The 17,273-nt window shown below is 44.0% G+C and overlaps 1 protein-coding gene across 1 annotated transcript in view; it reads left to right on the top strand.

Annotated features, from left to right (window-relative positions):
• The first annotated feature begins 2,813 nt into the window (after positions 1-2,813).
• Positions 2,814-17,273, top strand: part of EPG5 (ectopic P-granules 5 autophagy tethering factor) — a 52,859-nt gene continuing 38,399 nt past the window's right edge. Inside the window, exons 1-11 of the mRNA XM_058824485.1 lie at positions 2,814-2,882; positions 4,120-5,037; positions 7,160-7,403; positions 8,232-8,368; positions 8,932-9,039; positions 10,015-10,088; positions 11,820-11,928; positions 12,237-12,351; positions 12,848-12,998; positions 13,889-14,044; positions 14,398-14,555. Coding sequence (XP_058680468.1) covers positions 2,814-2,882; positions 4,120-5,037; positions 7,160-7,403; positions 8,232-8,368; positions 8,932-9,039; positions 10,015-10,088; positions 11,820-11,928; positions 12,237-12,351; positions 12,848-12,998; positions 13,889-14,044; positions 14,398-14,555 — 2,239 coding nt within the window. The remainder of the gene's footprint in view (positions 2,883-4,119; positions 5,038-7,159; positions 7,404-8,231; positions 8,369-8,931; positions 9,040-10,014; positions 10,089-11,819; positions 11,929-12,236; positions 12,352-12,847; positions 12,999-13,888; positions 14,045-14,397; positions 14,556-17,273) is intronic.

Raw genomic sequence — 17,273 nt, 5'->3', positions numbered from 1 at the left:
CCCCACGGAGTGCCTGTGTGTCCCCACGGAGTGTCTGTGAGTCCCCAGGGAGTGTCTGTGTGTCCCCATGGAGTGTCTGTGTGTCCCCAGGGAGTGTCTGTGAGTCCCCACGGAGTGTCTGTGTGTCCCCAGGGAGTGTCTGTGTGTCCCCACGGAGTGTCTGTGAGTCCCCACGGAGTGTCTGTGTGTCCCCACGGAGTGTCTGTGTGTCCCCACGGAGTGTCTGTGAGTCCCCACGGAGTGTCTGTGTGTCCCCACGGAGTGTCTCTCTGACCCCACCGACGCTCTCTGGGCCCAGACCACCCCGGCTCCCTCAGCCCCTGGCCCCGCCCCGCCCCGTCCCTCCCTCACGGCCGCGGCCCCGCCCCGCCCCAGCTGCGCCCTGTGATTGGCCGGCGCGGCGGGGGCGTGTCCCGCCGCCCATGGCTGTGTGTGATTGGGCGGCGCGGCGGGGGCGTGTCCCGCCGCCCGTCCCTGCGCGGCCCGGGGCCGCCTGAGCGCGGGGAGCGGGGCCATGGCCGAGGCCGTGCGACCCCCGCGCCGCGCCCGCTCCCGCCCCAAGGTAACGGCACCGGCACCGGCACCGGCACCGGGGGGGGCTCGGGGCGTGCTCCGCCGCCGCTGGGCCGAGGGAGCGACCCGCGTGTGGGGGTGGCCGCGCCAGGCCGTGTTTACATCCGTGTTTGTGCGGCCTCTAATGGTGGAGGGTGGAGAGTGGGGGAGCGTGTCTGGGTGATGTTGTTGTGCTTTTTTGGGTTTTTTTTTTGTTCCGTAAAAAGATTCCTGCTGTTCTGCACTCCGTATCCGTGGGTTTCGTAGTGTTTGCCAGGCGTGTGAGGGTGGTGACGGGCCTTGTGCTGTAGCAGGATGTAAACAAGTTTTTATTACCTTGTCCTGCGGCCTCCTCAGTGGTCCCGTGTCCTGTGGGAGAGCTGAGGGAATGTGCAGCGCTGGAGCTCCCCCGCATTTACAGTGTTTCACTGTAGTGTGGGCAGACAGTCCTGCAGACAGAGCTGGGGAGTGTTCACTTGCACAAGAGAAGCTCCAGGGACACCTCAGAGCCCCTGCCAGGGCCTCCAGGGGCTCCAGGAGAGCTGCACAGCCCCTGGGGACAAGGCAGGCAGGGACAGCACCCAGGCAATGGCTCCCACTGCCAGAGGGCAGGCACAGATTTTGGCACATTGGGAATTAGGAATTGCTGGCTGGGAGGGTGGGCAGGCCCTGGCCCAGGGTGCCCAGAGCAGCTGTGGCTGCCCCTGGATCCCTGGGAATATTCAAGATCAGGCGGGACAGGGCTTGGAGAAATCTGGGATAGTGGAAGGTGTCCCTGCCCATGGCAGGGGATGGAATGAGATGATCTTTAAATTCTCTTCCAACCCAAATAATTCAGTGATTCTGTGATACTCCATCTTGTCTACATTTGGCTTTGAAATGCTGAGAACATGATGCTGTGTGTAACACATGATAGTGCTGCTTCTTCATAAGTTGGTGCTGCAGTTTTTAAGTATCACTCTTCCTAGGTTTTTATTCTGTTTTGAGTGTGTTCCTTGTTCATGATATTAGTACTGACAGCTTTCTGAAGGCTTTATTTTCTTTATCCAGAATGTTTGTGGGAATGATTTGAACTACCTGACAAAGTGGAAATGTTTTCCTTGGTTCCTTGACCTCTTTCTTTTTGTCCCTATGGACAACCATATAGAGCAAGGACATGACTGTCAAAGCTCTTTGAAAACACTGAATTAATCGACCAGTGTTCTGTAAATCCAGTTAAATCTAAGTGTCAAGTGTGGGTGTGCTTCCTGAAGGGAAGGCAAGTAAAGGTTGCCAGGAAAAGCAATCCCAGAAGAATTACTGTGCTGTTGTTTTGGTTTTGGTTCAGCCCCCTGTCGAGTGCAAGGCAGTCAGACCTTCAGACTGCTGCCTAAGAGAATCGGTTCCCTGCAGGAAGGTGGTGAGTCATGGATGACACTGCTGTTTCATTAAGGACGTGTGAGTGGTGACTGCAGTCTTCAGCCATCCCTTGCAGGTGAAATTCACTGAGAAACAATTCACTGGAGGTGTCACATGTGAGAACCCTGAATTCTCCAGTGCTGCGCACAACCCATTTCTGGTATTTCTGTTGCTATTACTGTGCTCACCTCTCTTAATAGCCGGGTGTGCCTGAGGATGCAGTTTGCAGGTCAGTCACATTGAGGACTTTTCCATTTCCATGCCACAGGAAAAGCTGTAATGCAATTCCTTTGAAAAGCTGGAATTCTTGTGAGCTGAGAGAAAGGCTGGCTCAGCTGCAGAGCTGCCAAGTGGTGGAGTGGAGCCCAGGGCCTTCTGACAACGGTAGCCCCAAAGTTAAACTTGTGCAGCATCAGGCATGGGGCAAGGCTGAGGAGCAGCTGCCATTTTCCCACACCTGGGAGTGTTCCAGGCCAGGTTGGACAGGGCTTGGAGTGACCTGGTCCAGTGGAAGTGTCCCTGCCTATGGAAAGGTTGGAATGAGATGGTGTTTAAGGTCCCTTAAAGCCAAACCATTCTGGGGTTCTTTCATATGTGGCTTAAGCAGAATTTTCCTCTGTGTTAGTTCAGAACTTGATTTCTGTCATTCTTTTTCAGATGAAATCTCTTTCAACAATTGTGCCGTTTATTTTGCCTAGGAGAGTGAGAACTGAAAGGCACATCATACATTTTAAAAAAGAGCTGTGTCTGGCAGGGATGCAGGGTGATACTGAGAGATAAAGGGAGTTTATTCTGTATGAGGAGTGCAAGAGGAAACGTTGAGATTGTAGAGGGGACAGGACCAGCGTGTGTTTGTGTGAAATATGTGGATCAATACACTGAGCAAATATGATTTAGTGATGCACTATCCTGTGGACATTATTGACTTTGAGGTAATTGTCAGGAGATGCTTATTATGACAAGTCCTGGCTTACAGAATTGCACTGATGTATTTTTAGCCTCTCACCTGCAGTGAGTCAGAGCTGTTTTATGATCAGAGGTGTTTACAGCTTTTAATACACCAGAAAACAGTATGAAGCCCAAGCCAGAGTAATTCCTTTTTTTTTTTTAAAGGACCTATGACCATATGTTCAGAGTAAAATTAGCCTTGAGATCAAGGTGTTCTTGATCAATAGTGCCTTGGTTTGGGCTGTTTTCATTTATGCTTTCTCTTAAGGCAAAAACATACAGATGTTTAGTAAAATTATATGTGATACTGCAAGCAAGTTTCCAGAACTGTAGACTTTTTCCTATTATTATTTCCCCAAAATTAAAAGCTTGTACTCATTTCACCTGTGTTCATTGTTACATTATCTGGGTCATCCAAAACTGGAGCACTGTGACCTAACTCCTCGGTTTTGCTCCTAATAAAGTGCTAGATCTACACAATTTACAGATTGGCTAATCACTGTGCCAATGAATTGGCAAATGATTTACAGATTATCAAAATCTTAGTTCATTTCCTGTGCTGTGTTTTTGGAAAGGAAGCTAATCTACAGTTTAGATTAGATTTGTGGGAATTATTGAGCCTCAAACTAATTGTGATTTTAAATTGATTAACAGTTTTAATGACACTGTTAAGTTTTTCTATGTATTGCTTGCTGAAAGTAGGTATTTCAGTAATTACCATGGTTTTAGAATGTAGCTAAGGGTTACATTCCAGACTTGCTTTGTTCTGAAATTACTGTTTTGAAAATATTTTCCTAGTCACTAAAATATTCTGTAACCGTAAGATGGATCTGGATCACAGAGTAACTTTGTTGTTTTGGTTTTTTTTTCCTGTCAATAGGTGAGATTGAGTAACTCTTCTTAGGTGTGTTGTGTTGATTGTTTTCTGTGTTGATTAAACAGTCTGTCCTGTGATATTTATAGATTTTTGCTTAGAAATGTTGAAGCCTTGTGCAAGAGCACAAAACCACACAGTGGTAGACAGTCTTCATAGGGCAGCTAAAGAACAGGGATTTGTTTGGTATATTTATTTTTATCTTTAATATTATGAAAATTAATATATTTAAAAGGGCTTTTGGAGTCATAATGCTGACAAATACTACTTTTGGTGTTGGTGGGATTTGGGATGCAAGATGAAGGGATTCACTTGGTAGTGACACTGTTAATTTTTTGTTTTCTTAGGAAAAAAAGAAAAGAAGTAATGAGGAGCCCCAGGTACAAGAGCCTGATGATGTTTTCCTGCCTCCTGTGGCAGAAGGGTCTTCTCAAGCCGTGAGAGTGCAAGTGGAACATACTGCAGAATTCACAGAAATTCAGCTCAGAGATGAAGTAGAAAATAGAAGAGCTGTAACTGATGTGTCTGACACCCCCCAAAATCATTTATCCTCAGCAAATGAAGGGGCTCTGGCAGTGGCTCTGGAGCCTCCCAAAGATGCAGAAGAGGTCAAAGCTGATCCTTCCCAGGAGGAATGTGTGGGGGGCGTTGAGAAGAGCAAGTTGGACAAACCTCAGAGCCCTGTGGAGGCAGGTGCTAGTGGATCTAGAAATTCTGACTTACTGAGCAGTACCTTTCAGTCCAGTACTGCTCCCCCTCTGTCAGTGATGGGCTTTGTGCAGGGCAGAAGAGCTGAAAACCGACCAGACTTCAGAGATCCTCTCTGCTGCTCTTCAGAGAAGCTTCCCCCCAGCACCTCCCAGCGCCCCGAGAAGTGCAAGGCGCGCGTTGCGCGGCCGGCGTACCCAGACCTGTCCCTGGAGCTGTCCTACGAGAAGCCCACCATCGTGGCAGTGAAGCCCCTGCTGCACCACGAGAGGCTGTACCCAGAGCTGCCCTCCGAGCCAGAGCTGGTGCCTTTCACCAGGGAGCAGCTGAAGATCTTTGAGCCCTGCTCCTGGCTGGAGAATGTCGACTCCTACGCCGAGGAGTTCGAGAGCGTGGCTCACCAGGACAGGCACGAGTTCTACGAGCTGCTCCTGAACTACATGCGCTGCAGGAAGCAGCTGCTCTTGGCTGAGGCAGAGCTGCAGGCCATGGCAACAGACTGCCAAAATGTGAAGGGGAGATTATGGACTTTCAAGGAACAGCAGAAAACTGTGCAGGTGCTGTTGCTGAAGCTGCTTTTGAGCCCAGACTATTTGGAAGTTAACTTTACTTGCCAGGTTTATCTAATCCCAACCCTGCTTTCTATGGGCAGGAACACCTCACACTAGACCAGGTTGTTCAAGGCCTTACCCAGCCTGGCTTTGAGCACTGCCAGGATTGGGGCAACCTTCCTGGGCTGCCTGTGCCAGTGTCTCACCACACTCACAGTAAAGGGTTTTTTTTCTTAATAACTAGCCTAAATTACCCCTTGTTTCAGTGTAATCCCTTTAGTCATTGGTTCCTTGACCTCTTTCTTGTTGTCCTGTTGTGTAGTAACAGAACTACAGTTACTGTTGCTACAGTTCCTGGTGAAGAATCCTTGTCCAGCTTCCATTTAAGCCCCTTCCAGATACTGGAAGGTGCTGTGAGGTCTCTACACTCCTCTTTTCCAGGCTAAGCAGCTCCAGCTTTCTCAGCCTGTCTTTATAGGGAAGGTGCTCCAGTCCTCTTACCAACTTCTTTGCTTCCTCTGGACTTCCTCTGGCTCTAAAGTTCCATGTCCAGAGATTATTGCCTTTGCTTTCTGTCTCTCCTCTGAGCCCCAGTACTTCAGAATATCATCCTCTTGAGACTTAAGACAGTTTTTTTGTTTGATTTTTAACCTCTGATGTGTGCAGGGCAGTGGGATGTGTGTTGGTGATTTCTTTTTGGGTCAGAAGGGATGAGCTGTGTACACCCAGTTCTGTCCCTGGTGTCAGGTGAAGTTTCCCAGCACTCCAGGCACCCCTGGGGGACAGTGGTGGAGTGGCTGTAGCACTGATGTCCCATCTGGCCTGATGCCAAGGGTAGGGACAGTTTCCATTGATGTCATTCCTGCTGCAGGGAGCTTGAGTTGTGCTCAGGAGCCGCCCCAACTCAGAGGGAGCATTAGGGCTCCCTAATCCACTTGCAGTAACTTGTTCCATAAGTGTAGCTGTGGTTTTTCTTACCTCCAGAATGGGCTTGGTACTCTGTAACATTTTTGCCTGCAAACCAGAGAGGTTTATGGAGCTCTTTGGGGCACACATCAGAAAAGTTTTCCTCCAGACTCCTTCTGTGGCACTTGCCTTTGGAGCTCAGCATTAATATGGGAATGAATGAAATTGTTCTGATGATGTTTATAGCCCACACGTCATCAAAATTGTCCCGAGGTGCTCTACACCTATGCATAGGGTAGATTTTACTCTTTCTGTGAGTGCACTTCACCAGAGTTGAGGAACTGAACATATCTGGATACTTTCCTTTTTCTTGGGGAATAACACTGAACCTCACTAGATTCTAAGGTTTGCAGTGATCGTTTTCTGTACCAAAAGCAATTTTGGCTTCACTCTTGCATCTTCTAATGCCACAACAGAGTTGTGTAAGATTGCTACTTGCTTTATTTCATCTCAATTCACTATATATTTATTGTGTGTACAGAATAATTGTTGTCTTTATACCAATTTAAAATTCTTACTCTACTAATTTAGGAAACACAGGGATGCTTTCAAGGTAAGCTTTCGCAGTGCTGGCTCTTAGGAATGTTTCCTTATTGCATAAAAGATTAACAGGAATGTTATTTATTGTAGGAATAGCAAGAATATGATTTATTGTATTTTTCTTGTGCTGAAGGAGTAGAGATGAGGCAGAGGAAAATATTTTAAACATGCAGTAGGGAATTGCTGCAAATTATTTGTCCTGGGTGTTTGGGAAATATTTATCTCATTCCGGCGAATGTTTTAGTTTTAAAATAGCAGGTCCAAATATTATGGAAATCTGTAAACTGAGAAGCAGGTGCACTCACTGGGAGTGAGACACCTGGTTTTGTTCACATCTCTCAGTGCTGCAGGCAAGTAAATTCTGGCTGTTTCCAAACCAAAGTTACTGAGGGTTCATGAAATATTTTTCTTCAGAAATCAAGGATATGAATCTTCAGTGGTTGGCACCTCTCAAAAGCACATAGGATATTGCCAAATATTTGTCTTTTCCATTTATGAAATGTCCCCTTTTATGAAAGCCTTGAAATCTGTTTAAGAGAGGGTTATATCGTGATTGATTTCAGTTGTGCTGACCCAACAAAATGTCAGAGCTACTGACATAAAATATTTGCTCTCTTTTCAGGGAGTGTGTGCAGATCAGTGCAAGGTGACAGGCCACCACCGCTTCCAGACAGTGGAGCTGAACGAGGGCGTGCTGGGGGAGCTGAAGAAGCTCTTTGAGGCCAAAGCAGAGCACGTGCACCAGACCCTGGCGCTGCACTCGTACACCTCGGTGCTGTCCCGCTTGCAGGTGGAGTCCTATGTTTACAGGCTGCTCAGCAGCTCGTCCCTGCTGAGATCCGTGGCCCTGCAGCAGCAGGAACAAGGTGTGTTTGCTGTGTTCCCAGTCCTGCTCAGGGTGCCAGCACCTTGTGTGTGGCTGGAGTTTTGGGCTCTTGTCACGGAATTTGTGTGCTGTAGTTTCTCCCCTGTTACAAAAAACTGTTGGTCTTCTGTAGGGATCAGTGAAACTTTTTTCTCACAGGAAAATGTCCAATTGTCTTGACCTTATCACCTGGGCAGTAAAAGCTGAATGCAGAAGTTCTGCTGTCTGAGCTGCAGACTGACACTGATTACTGTACTGAAACACTGTGTGGATGGGACACCTAAATTCTCAATATTTTTTTGTCCAAGGCAATATCTGATACAGTTCTTTTTCCTAATTCTAAAATGAGCTGGATATTTTTCCTACTTTACTTTCTCTTGGAAGGCCATTTGAAATCTTAAGCTCTTAATATTTAGAACTATCTTTTTGGTTTTCATCCTGAGTGTTTTGTTTGAGTTTGTGCCAATATAATCTTTTAGCTAAAGTATTTCTCCTCCTCCTGGCCCAGATATTTTTCTTTCTTATTGCTCCTCCCTTTGCACTCCACCTCTCAGATAGTTTATGTGCATGGTAAATGGTTCTTAAAAATGATGTTGAGGGAAAGCCTTTTGTGAGAATAACCACAGTATATTCTTCTTATAATTAGTGTCCAGAGCTTAATTACAAGATTAAACAAAGTGCTCTTAAGTATTCTCTTCTGACAAATTTAGTGTTGAAATGTCTTGCTGTCTGCTCTCATACAGAGAGCAGTCTTATGTCCAGCCCCAAACCCATTTTTCATGCTGCTACTTCTTCTCAAAGCTTAATTAATTCTGTTTTTAATTTGCAGTTTCAAAGCAGTCAGAAAATCTCTCTTCAGACCTGAGCCATCTGAAGGAATGTATCAGTGTCCTTTTCAGCTTCACTCGCAGGGTTATTGAAGATCCTCAATTTCACAGTGACCTTCTCATGTGGCTGCAGAGACTGGTGAGGGAGTAGACATGGATATATCTGATCCAACATACAGGATGAATTCAGGAATAATTTCTGGAAGTGTCACTGTTTCGCTTCCTGTCTTGTGGGCAATGTTTTTTTTTTAGGGGGTTTGTTCTATTTGAGGAACAGAATCTCTTAGCAGATCTTTAGAATTGATTCCCTTGTCTGAAAAAATCAAGTAGCATTAGTGGGGATTGGCACTTGAGCAGCCAACACTACTCACAGTGAAGTTAATAATACTCATTGTGCTTTTACTTATTTTGAAATTAGAGCTGTTCAGACTTGCCATGTTGGAGAAACCTTTGTTCCTGCCAGTTTCTAAATGAATTAGATTTCAATGCAGTTGTAGAAAAAATAGTTACTTAACGCCAAAAAAATGGTTTGTGGCTCATAAGGCAAGCGAACAGATTTTAAATATTGTTCTCCTGTAACGTGCTCTGAAAATGCAGGTTTGTTAGAAAGGGTGAGAAATGAACAATATTACTCTAGTTAGCAAGACTGTGAGGAAATGAACTTCAGGGTTATTTAGCTGATTTCAATACACTTCCCTGTAGGTGTCTGTGCTGCAGAGAATTGGCTGTCCAGGTGACCACCTCTTCCTCTTCAACCACATCCTTCGGTGTCCAGCTGGCATCAGCCAGTGGGCTTGTCCATTCATCCAGGTGTGAATGTTTAATTCTTTACTGCCAGCAGGTTGGAGTGGGACTGGCCTGGGTAGGGGAGGAGAGTGTCTTGTGCCTGCTTAATCCCTCATGACTGCCTTTCCAGATGTGTGGAATCATGGTGGCAGTGAGGGGTTTGTCAGGGAATACGTTTTTCCATGTTAGGACAACCATGTGCAGGTTGACATGGGAACACACTTCACTCTTGACTGGAGAGATTCCATGAAAGGGAGCCTTATGCACCAGGATTTGGGAGTGTTCTCTAAAAAGTGGAAGGCATACTTAGACTTCAGCTGTATATAAAAAGTGAGATTGGAGTCAGCTCTGTGCTGTGTAAGGGATCAGGAGGAACAGATTTTTTTGTATCCTATGCATTGAAGTGGGACTGGTTTCCCTGGAAAGTTCAGGGACAAAGGAAAGAGTTCACTTTGTCTAGGTCAGATGGATTGTGGATATCCAAAGGCACCAGGGTGTTTTTCAAAGAACATATTTGCCCTTCTATGAGGAGAAAACATTGGAATCTAGTTACAGGAAAATTTAACTAAAAGGAAAGGCAAACAATGCAGTAGAAGTATAGAGTAGAATAAATTAGCTTGGGAAAGGCCCTTAATACCATTGAGTCCAATTAACCTAATGTGGTAGGATTTTATCTTCCCCTGTGCTCAGTGTCTGAATTACCCCTGGTGCCCAGACCTACATGTGGCACAAAGAGAGAGGTTGTCTTTTATTTTGTGCAGCTTTTGATCTGGGTTTTTCCCCTCCCACCCCTCCTTTAATTTTTCTCAGTAATTCTTTTGGACAAGTCACAATATTTTGCCATGGCAATACTTTGTCCAGGGTGTGGATGCTGTCATTTATGGATTCTTCTAAGTCTTAACAAAAAGCTATGAGAAATGAGAAATGTGAATTTCTCTGCTGAGAATAATTTGCCTTTTGCCTATTTACATTTACTTAGATTTTTGCATTTAATTTCAGATCAAAGTCTTGGGTAACCCATCGGGTGTCTTTCATTTCATGCAATCTCTTGCCTTGCTTATGTCTCCTGTCAAGTAAGTATGAACATTATTTTATAAATATGTTCTGATTATTTTAGAATAGAAAACACAACCTACAATCTACTTGTAAAAGTCTGAAAGTTCATTGCAGGCAAAGTCATAAAAGTGGGCACAAATAGATTCACAGTTTAAATCAAGGTCTTTTTACTCATTCATCTTACAATTCAGCCTTGGCAGTACCTCCTTTTGCTGTACACAGTATGATGCAGCTTTCTTTCAGCTGTGAAATAGCTGTGAAGACTGACAAACCCACACATTTTGTTACTGTGGCTTCTGAAATATCTCTTGCTTTGCTGAGAACTGAAAAAACTGTGGCCTGTTTTTTATACTGTCTCCTCTTTTTATACTCTCTGCTGCAATAGAATCCCCTGAGTAAAGGTGTTGAGATGTTGTACACACTGATTGGGCATCTTGATATATTTTCATCCTTTTAAAAAAAATTCTAAAAAAATCTAGTAGAAATGTGGTGCTTAGAGAAGGTAGTTAATCAAATCACTCACAAGTGAAAGCGATTATGTTCTCCAGATAAAATACATAACTTGCCTCTCCCTCTGCCCAAATTTTGAGGTCAAAGAATCAAACTGGGTATTTAGGATTGTCACTGTGATCTTGATAGCTTGAGTTTGAGTTAAGTGGGAGTCTTGTTATTGAAAGCTGTTAATTTAAAGGGTTTTATTTTTACATTTAATTTCTAGAACTGGCTGGGAAAACCAGTGTATCCTGAGGGAATGTGTGTTGCCAGTGCCTTTTGATACTTGTGTTTGTAACAAAGGCCAACTTAATGTGCCTGGGGTGCTGCTCCAAATGCTGATACCAGAACTCAGAGCCTCCACAGGGTCTGCTCTTACTGGTAAAAGAGCTGAGGCTTATCTGTTACAGCTCCTGAATGTCAGGAACCAGGTTATCCTAGAGTCATTTACAATCACAGCATTGTTTAGGCTGGAAAACACCTTTAAGGTTGTTGAGTCCAGCCCTTAACCCAGAACCACTGTGTCCACTGCTGAGCCATGTGTCCTCTGGTGCCACATCCACAAGCCTTCTGAACGCTTCCAGAGATGTTGACTCCTCCACTGCCCCAAACAATCTCTTGCAGTGCCTGAACAAGTTTCTATGAAAAATTTTCCCTAATATCTAATCCAAACCTCCTCTAGTGCAAGTTGAGGCTGTTTATGGTCCTGTCATTTGTAACTTGGGAGCAGAGTTTGACTCCTCCACAGCTGTCCCCAGGGGAGCACTGCACTCCTGTCAGGAGCTGTGCAGAGCCACAAGGGCCCCCCTGAGCCTCCTTTGCTCCAGGCTCAGCCCCTGCCCAGCTCCCTCAGCCTCTCCTGGGGCTCCAGCCCCTTCCCAGCTCCGTTCCCTGCCCTGGACACGCTCCAGCCCCTCGGTGTCTCTCTTGTGCTGAGGGCCCAGAGCTGTCCCCAGCACTGGAGCTGCCTCAGCAGGGCCGGCACAGGGACAGGCCCTGCCCTGGGGCTGTGTCACAGCCAGGCTGGGACAGCCCAGGGGCCATTGGCCTCCTGCCCCCCTGGGCACCCTGGGCTCGTGTCCAGCCCCTGGCACCAGCGCCCCCAGGGCCTTCTCTGCCAGGCATTTTTCTGCTTTACTTGCTAAATTCTTCCTCTTGCATCTGGATTTTTAATATCTTCTGTTAACTGAAAGGTTATTAAATTCAGAATTTTTAGTTTTCTAATTTTTTACCCTTGATTTTTCACTTTAAACCAGAAATCGTGTGGACTTCATGTGCCATATGAAACCAAGTGAAAGGAGAAGTTCCTCTTCTTCTGGGAAGGAATCTGGGAACTGGACTCTGGTAGATGAAGGAGGAGAAGAGGTACAGAAGATTACTTCTTTTGTTTCTCTTTGTTTTGTCCTTTATGCTTTTGTTCAAGCTTTATCTTTGTAAAATGAGTGAAGAAAATCTGAGTTGTTAAGTTAAAAAGCATGATTTGAATTTACTTCTATTTTAGTCTCATTTATCTCTGTGGTATAACTAAAGTGGAGCTTCCAGTAATGAGTATTATCAGAGAGAATTCAAATATTTCAGTTGCTCCTATCAAAACTATAAATTAGTACAATAGTGAAGCCCTTTACTACTGGTTTTACTGTAGAGATACCGAAAATACCTGTATTTATCTATAGGATGAGGATCCTGAAACAAGCTGGATTCTGCTCTTGGAAGATGACTTGATTGCTCTGTTGTCACAGTTCCCATTTCACGAGCTCTTTCAGCAATTCCTTGGGTTTACATCTGAAGGTAAATCAGTTGCTAGACAGTCATTCTTCATTTTGTTTATGCTAATTATATTAATGACTGCCACTGCCAAGAGTGCTACTGTACTATGAAGCTCTCTGAGAAAAATAATAATGAACCTGTGCAGCAGCTTGCAGGCTATAGAGATGAGCTGGAAGTATATGCCCTGTGTATGGGATAAATAAAAACCTCATTGCAATATGCAAACCATTAGAGTCTTTTCCCTCAGTTTGGGTTTGGTTGTCAGTTAACTCCCAAAAGTGTTTCAGAGCTATTCTTCCCCCTCACCTCTTAGTTGTAATTGCTTGCCAGAGGTCTTATTACCTGCATAGTTTATTTGCACTTTCATACTTAGCAGGTATTTATTGTTCATGTCATAAACAAAGCATACATTCCAGTTCACAAGATGGTGAATTGTTGATTTGAGTGCTTGTTAAGTTACTTAAAAATCCAAAATTCACTTATTTTTTTGGCACTTATTTTTGTGTCTCTGTCTTAGGTGCTTATTTTCCTGAAAAAACATCTCCCCAGAAGATGATGAAGATTTTTGCCTTTGCAAACTCCTTAGTGGAACTTCTGTCTGTGGGATTAGAAACGTTTAACAGAGCACGGTACCGGCAGTTTGTGAAGAGAATTGGTCAGCTCATCAAGTAAGAGATTTTTTTTCTCTGTGGAGTGATTTAGTCCATTTTATACATACATTAGATATTCAGAGCTGCTGAAAAATCCCCAGAACCAACCATAAAACTAACAAAAAACCCCAAACCCCACCCAAATGGTTCTCAGGTAGGTTTTGCTCTGACATTGGGTCAGTTCAGCATTAGCCAGTCTGGGAATCTGAAATGGGGAATTGCAAAATGTAAATGCTTTTGGTACAGAGGAGCCAGGTAAGCTGTGGGGCATGAGGCTGATATATTAGTGATGTTGTTAGGCTTGTATTGTATACTCAATGAAACCCAACAAACAGGAATTCCTTCAATTTCTCCTATCTATAACCAATGTTACTGCTTTATTTCCTTTATTACTCAGAATTGTTTTGGGGTTTTTAATTTGCTTCCTGCAAATTGTCCTATTGTTGCAGTAATGTATTTGAAGCCTAAATACTGCTCTTTATTTTTAAATCTCTAGCATTTACTCTACATGGCTTCTATGAGTGTATTCTCAAGGGGGAATACAGTCAAATCAGAAACAAAATCCATCTTTTCCTTTGTGTTATGGAGGCAGTAGTTTTCTCAGTGTAATTATTCCCATATGAACTTTCTGCCATTTCATTGTGTACAGTTACCTTAAGTCTCCAAAGGTCACACACAAACTAGTTTGCTGTAACAGAATATTGTGCCTTGTGAGCTTGCAAAACCAAGGAAAGAGAACACAGAAATTTGACCGATACAATTTATATAGAAAGCTCCGGAACCCAGAAGGCAAAATGTTGGACATGTCTCTTGTGGCTAGACTCTAATCTGGTTGCCCTTGTCTGTGTTTTCCTGTGATGGTGACATACTTAATGATCTTTCTTTGTCTTGTTTGCTCTGCTGTGTAGGATGACACTGTGTCATGTGAGTGACCACTGGGCCCAGTATGTTAGTGGCAATAAACAATATGGATCAGTAGAACACCCCTACTCTGTGGAAAAATTGCAGCTGGAGTTTGATGAGCTGTTTTTTAGAGCTGTTCTACATGTTCTGAAGGCAAAAAGGTGGGTAATGTCTTCACTGGCTTAGTTTTGGAGGAGTTGAATACTTGAAACTGGGATTTGGAGTAACTTTAAATACTTAATGGTTTAAACAAGACTGAAATAAGTAGGATTTTTCAGTGCGTTGGTAGCATCAAGGTGGGGAGGAAGTAGGCCATGAATTGTAGCACCTGACAGAAGCTCTGAAGTCTTGGTCAGTTCAGAATGTGGTTGGCTCAGAATCTGAGGTGCTGATACACATCTTCATATTCCTTATTCTGCTACATAGCAGAGGTGTGGGCCAGAGATGTCTCCTTTGCAAATGCTGGGATTTATCAGGGTGGAGCTGTTCCTAAGTGCCTCTTCAAATCCAACAGGTTGGGAGTCTGGCTGTTCATGTCTGAGATGCCTTATGGAACCTTGTCCAGCAGCATGCTTTGGAGGCTCTTCTTTGTCATGCACTGTGCTGAGAACGAGCACCTGGAGCAGCTCTGCTCTACTCTTCAACCTGCTGACTACAAGCAGAGACTCAAAGGTAAAATTCCCCCACACAGAACCAATTCTAATCCATTCAGCTGCTGCTGCATCAGCTGTGGGTTTAACTCTTTGCAGCTGCATTGTTAAATGCACCCTTGGCAGCATGACTGGTCCTGTGGCTGCTGAAATGTCTTGGGCAGCTCATGGTTTTCCAGTACCTGTTTGCCCAAATTGTCATTTAACAGCAACTGATAGATTTCCTGTCCTGGTTTTCTCTGTGCCTGCCTCAGAGCTGCAGGAGTGACATGCAGGAGGTACCTCTTGTGTATTCTTGTATGACTTCCCATCTTGACCTTCAACAGTATTTGGAGAGTGAGGCTTAAATCCTAAAGTACAGACTTCTGTATCACTTAGGGTTGGTGTGGCAATTTTTAAATTTGTTGGGATTTTTTTTTTTTTTTTTTTTTGGTGACTGACTGTTGAGCTGCTGATAGTTTTAGAGTCCTCCTTTTTTGCTAATTTTGGCTTTAGTAACTCACATTGTGGGAGACTGTTTATCATCCTCACCTATATTTCCTTTATCTCAAGCCTTCTTTTCATGCATTTCTTGTCCTCATCGCACACTTTATTTTTATTTCCTCTTGCCTTTTGTCCCATGTTGATCTGCACAGTGAACGTGGTGTCTTCAGCCATAGCAGAACTATTTAGAGGCCAGCTGGAATGCTAGTTTCCCTCTGCTGCTGCATTAATGGATAATATTTCAGGACTTGATTGACAGGGGGCCAGGTAAACAAACAGTTTACTGCTCCCTGCTTTACAGCTTCTTTGCTGTCTTCAGGGAGAGCAGATCTCATTTTTGTCAGTTTTACTTCTCAGCTGGCTGGTATACCAGGTAGCTGTTACCCCATGTACCCAGTCTTGGTGGAGAAGCAGGAGGAAATGGTGATTCTGAGAGGTTACTGAGTATTTTGACTCTGTGCAATCTCGGTAACATTTAAGGTGATTTACACAGAAAGGGAGAGAGATACCAAGATTGGAGTTGTGTGCACTGGATGAGGTGCTCATCTGATAAGCACTTCCCAGCCAAAACAGTGACTGTTACACTGTGTCAGTAGAACATCTTTATTTTTGGTTTTGCTAGAAAATTTTTACTGTGTCTGTTAAGGGTTGCAATAACAATTTTTTTTTAATATAATTATCAGATTTTTTAAAGTATAATTGTCTTTTTCAGGCATTGTTTTGCTTCTAGCTAACTTTTATGTTTCAAAGTCCCTGGTATGCTGATTCAGGATTTCTTTATCCTCTTCATTCTCCTTAGTGAGTTCTGTCAGCATAATGCTGTTTTCCACCAGTGTCTAGACCTAGACAGGGAATATCAACAGTTCTTCCAGTGAAATCCATCTAATCTTCTGAAATGTTTTCTTTCAAAGGACACTAACCAATTAATGCCTAATTTCCTGTAATTTTTACCCTGGAAGACCATGACATTAACATTCTCTTGGTTTTTTAGTGATTTCCTCTCCCAAATTAAGCTTGAGAAAAGGGTGGTGAATCTGCAGGTGGAGCAAACCTTTGTAATTGATGGAAGCTTTAGGCATTAAGTGCATAGGGGGTGGGAGTAATGCATTTTTGGCATTACCTAAAAACAGAGGCCAGACAAAATTAAGGGAATAAAAAGCAGTTATATTTATTGAAGGGCCTTCAGGTACATTTTGGGCAGACAAAGACCCCCAGAGGCTGCACCCAAAATATGGTGTTTTTGTACAAAAACACATGGCAAGGAGTCATGGGTTTTCATTATAAGTTTGGTCCATTTGCGTATTGGGGGTTAATGTTCCAATTGCAGCTTCAGGTAACGAAGGCATTTACCACAAGTTTGCTCTCCCCCAACTCGTTTTTGTTTACTTTTCTCAGGGTCTGAGGCAGTAAGGTTGATTGCCATAATCCCTTGATTCCCAGGCCTAGAGAGGAATTGTTTTGTCTGATGGAAATGGGAAATCAGTAGCTAACTTTATATGGAGTTTAGGGTTATAAACTAAAGAATTGCAGGATTACAAATATATGAAAAACATAAAAGCTAAAATCCTAAGGCATCAGGAGCATGGTTGCTATTGTAGTGAGTGGCATCCCTGCCCATGGCAGGGATTTTAATCTAGTAATATTTAATATCCCTTTAATCCAAGGATACTATGATTTTATTTGTTGTCACAGTTTCCTTGCTGCCAGTAACAAGGTTTGAGAAGTTTGATTTTTAGGGCATCATGTATTTGAGTTGTAGTGTGATTAGAGGAAAGGAATAGGGTCAAGTACCAAGTTGATGGTGAAGATGTTACTTCTCCACTATGAGAGGACAGGATTTAGGGGGAGTCTCTCTGCTTCCTTATTCCTTGTCCCCATCTTCAGTCCCTTGCTATGGCTTGGTGTGGGTTTGAAGTCAGCTCACCCCTTCTCCTTCCTCACCGTCATCCTGCTGTGCCTTTAGACGCAGTAATGATGTGGTCATTTTTAATGTCCTTCTGCATCACATTAAAAAAAACAAAAACCAAACCCTAAAGTACAAGGGGAAACAGAGTTTTCTGTAACTTCTGCATTAAGGATAAAAAATAGCACTAGGAAATGGAGGTGAGTGCATGAGGCACCCCCTGTTTGCCTGCTGTATCTATCAGCAGTGTGGTTTCTCCTACTGTTTGGAAGAAGCTGTTTTCTGAAATTGCACAATCCTCTAGCATGCTGTTCCATGAGCTGTTTTGCTGTACAGGCCTGACCTTCTCAGGTT

The sequence above is a fragment of the Ammospiza caudacuta genome, chromosome Z (assembly GCF_027887145.1).
Source record: "Ammospiza caudacuta isolate bAmmCau1 chromosome Z, bAmmCau1.pri, whole genome shotgun sequence".
Classification (NCBI taxonomy): Eukaryota; Metazoa; Chordata; class Aves; order Passeriformes; family Passerellidae; genus Ammospiza; species Ammospiza caudacuta.
Note: the sequence above shows the minus strand (reverse complement) of the source record. Positions and strands in the feature narration are given on the sequence as shown.